General features: G+C 46.0%; 1 protein-coding gene across 1 annotated transcript in view; it reads left to right on the top strand.

Moving 5' to 3' along the window:
* Positions 1 to 1,908: 1,908 nt before the first annotated feature.
* crim1 (cysteine rich transmembrane BMP regulator 1 (chordin-like)) overlaps positions 1,909 to 3,317 on the top strand; it is a 36,664-nt gene continuing 35,255 nt past the window's right edge. Inside the window, exon 1 of the mRNA XM_005916912.3 lies at positions 1,909 to 2,850. Within this exon, the coding sequence (XP_005916974.1) occupies positions 2,553 to 2,850 (298 nt within the window). The 5' untranslated portion in view covers positions 1,909 to 2,552. The remainder of the gene's footprint in view (positions 2,851 to 3,317) is intronic.

Genomic DNA, 3,317 nt, shown 5'->3' with positions numbered 1-3,317 from the left:
CAAAGCTACCAACACTGAGAGTCCTGGAACTACGGAATGAGCTCTGGTTTTAGAGAACACGCTGCTCAACAGAATCTGTATTTACACCAAATCGTGGCTCAGTGGATACAATAGCCAAAGAGATGGATAATCTGAACATGGTGCTCGAGTCCAGACTTAATCGTGGGAACATTTTCAATTCAACACATTTATGCAGCATCTAAACCAGGGCACATGCTCACAGTGAGTTTAAATGGGGAGTATTCTAAATGGTAAATGGCCTGTATTTATATAGCGCTTTACTAGTCCCTAAGGACCCCAAAGCTTTACACATCCAGTCATCCACACATTCACACACTGGTGATGGCAGCTACATTGCAGCCACAGCCACCCTGGGGCGCACTGACAGAGGCGAGGCTGCCGGACACTGGCGCCACCGGGCCCTCTGACCACCACCAGTGGGCAACGGGTGAAGCGTCTTGCCCAAGGACACAACGACCGAGACTGTCGGAGCCGGGGCTCGAACCGACAGTCTTCCGATTACAAGGCGAACTCCCAACTCTTGAGCCACGATTCTAGTTTGGTGCAGTCATTGTACTGTTGATTTTTACCCTTCTTTGATTGCTAAGAGTATGTGGAAATGTAATACAGGAAGTAAAGAACCTGGAGGCAAAGCTGTGACCATATGAAAACCCCTTACTTGTCCATTATAAGAGAATGAGGGTCCTGTGAGATCTTAAAGGCTGTCACCCAGGCAAATAGGTCAGTGAAACTGGGCCAAAATCTGTGTAAGTGCATGGAAACTGAAGCTCAGTGTGATGGTCCGATGTGTCATCAGACAGCATGGGTGTCCGGCCAGCGGTCAGTGGGTCTCATTTGAAGAGAGCTCTAAGTGTGGGTGAGGGAGGGTGGAGGGAGAGGCAGAGGACAAGAGCTGAGTTGTGTTGCAAGAGCTGATTATGCGTGCCGCAGGGCTGGTTTCCTGGATGTTGTGTTTGTGTTGGAGTGGGTGGCTCCAGGCAGATGTTGCAAATGAAGGAGGCGCTGTTGTGCGTTGACGTTATGGAGGGAAATCATACCGGAACACACCTGATTGATGTTTTTAGAGGTAAATATTTCCAATGAGAGCAACAAAATCCACTTGCCGCTGAGGTAGTAATATTCACAAGTCGTTACATGATCTGATGACCCCAGTGTGTTTCACCTTTTGGAAAAAATGACTACGTTGTGCCTGCAGCAGATAATAGGAGGACAACAGATTTGGTTTTCTCTCACAATCATCCTTCCAGCTGTGCTCACTGCCCACACACAAACACACATCCATCTGGCCATGAGCGCAGAAACACTGCTTCAGCAGACATCAAATTACTTTTTTACCTTCCCAAAGCCATCTGCATACACAATCAGACACCTACAGACACAGGTAAGCCTCACACAAACACACAAAGCAAAGCATGGGAATGAAAATGAAAAGATGAAGACGGCTTATTATGAGATAAGAGCCGGCCATCGCCCCCAGCTATGTTTCAAGTATAAATTTAATAAGACTGCCTCATATTATGAAAATGCTCACTCGCTTTTTTTACCCATATAACTTAATATCTTAATTCTTATATTATGATGTAAGATCCAAATGCAAAAAAGCCACTACCGTTATTTTATATGACAGGACCATTTATTATAACGCTGCTTCCATATGAGAACGCCTGGTTTGTTTGACGATGAGGCTCTAACAGACTTTGGATGTATCATTAAACAGAACCGATAATGCTGCGCTTTATAATAATTAGAAATTCATAAACATTTAGATACTGATTATTAGTTATTAATGACTAGACTCATAGCGCATTACAGAATTAACTACAGCAGGGAGACTGACTCCTTCATGCTGATCTCACTTTGAACACAGACGACTGTTGCTCAGCTAAAGTGTTTTAAGAACCGCTTTTTTAAAAGTAGAAAATGGTACATGAATTCTTTAGATGCGACCACAGTGAAGCAGAAAAAGAAACTCGCACTGAAGACATTCAAACTTGTGTCAATGCGCAACACACAGAGTCGGGTTGTCGAGCAAGCGTAAATCAGTTCAAATCCTCCCTCCTTTCGTTCCTTGTGACTGGTCGCTGCCTGTGTCAGTCAGGGGGAGGGGTACACCGCTAATTTCTATATGCTTGTATGTCAATTTAGGACTCAGACTGCCCTTTTTTCTGTGTGGCTGGCAGCAGCAGGAAACCTCAGTGGACCTCCACTACCTCGGTTCTTGGATTTCTGCGTGTGTTTAACCAGATGAGACGCTTGGGACGCGCAACTGCTTGCTTAGATTGAATCATTGTCTCTGGATACTGGTGCCCCTTAAGACGCATCCGCACACTTCTGTCTCGTGGTGTGTGTGTGTGTGTGTGCTTTTGAAGAGAGCTGCTGGGTAATAAATCGCACGCCCGAGGGAAAGCTGGTCACAAAACTTTTAAAGAGGGCTTGACAACTTTGGAGGTACGAGTTCATGTGGCTGATCGCCTGACAGAAGCGGACAGTTTCTCTGGAAAACTTATAAACGGAGGGGTTTCTCTTAAAACATGTTCTACAAATGCTCCGTGGTGTTACTGAATGTCCTCTTTCTCGTGCGTGCGCTCTCGGCTCACGAATGCACGGCGTGTAACCTCCGGACTTGTCCCTTTAAACCCCCGCTTGTCTGCGAAGGTGGTCGGACAGTGGCCAAGGATCCGTGCGGATGCTGTGATCAATGCACCCGGCTGGAGTGGGAGCCCTGCGGCGGCCAGGACTGGGCGCACGGCTACTGCGCCCTGGGACTGACCTGCGCCTCCGTAAACAAAACGGGAGCCGCCACTATCCCCGAAACTGGAGTATGTAAAGGTAAATGGGACTCGGTCGTGTGAAGTCAGTTTAAATAAATGGCATTTTATTCAAGAAGTAACTCAATAGAAAAAGAGAGAAAATCTATTAGTGAGTGTGCAACCTTTCCCTTTTTTAGGCACTTGAAGCCATCACTTAAAAAAAACGTCATTGAGGGCAGTGTCACTGTTTACTTACTTCTGGCTGCCTGGAGCGCACATGGTGGCTGTTGCCAGACATTCGTGGTTAACGTCACTGAATGTTTTGTTTAGGCGTTTAAAACAAACTATGATCTTTTCCCGAACCTGATTTTTTTTGTTGCCTAAATTTAACCAAACCCTAACAAAAAACGTCATGTAATAAGAATAAAGCTTTCAGACAGAGAGCTTGAAGGCAACATTCTCCCACCAACACCTGGAGAAACCCCCCAGGTCAGAGTCGCTGTTGATTACATGTAGAGTAGTCCTGTTCAGCTGCTTTTTCTTCCC

The sequence above is a fragment of the Haplochromis burtoni genome, unplaced genomic scaffold, assembly GCF_018398535.1.
Source record: "Haplochromis burtoni strain Fernald_Lab_line unplaced genomic scaffold, NCSU_Asbu1 Contig_16, whole genome shotgun sequence".
Lineage (NCBI taxonomy): Eukaryota > Metazoa > Chordata > Actinopteri > Cichliformes > Cichlidae > Haplochromis > Haplochromis burtoni.
The sequence above is the reverse complement of the archived record's forward strand: the minus strand, read 5'-3'. Positions and strand labels throughout refer to the sequence as shown.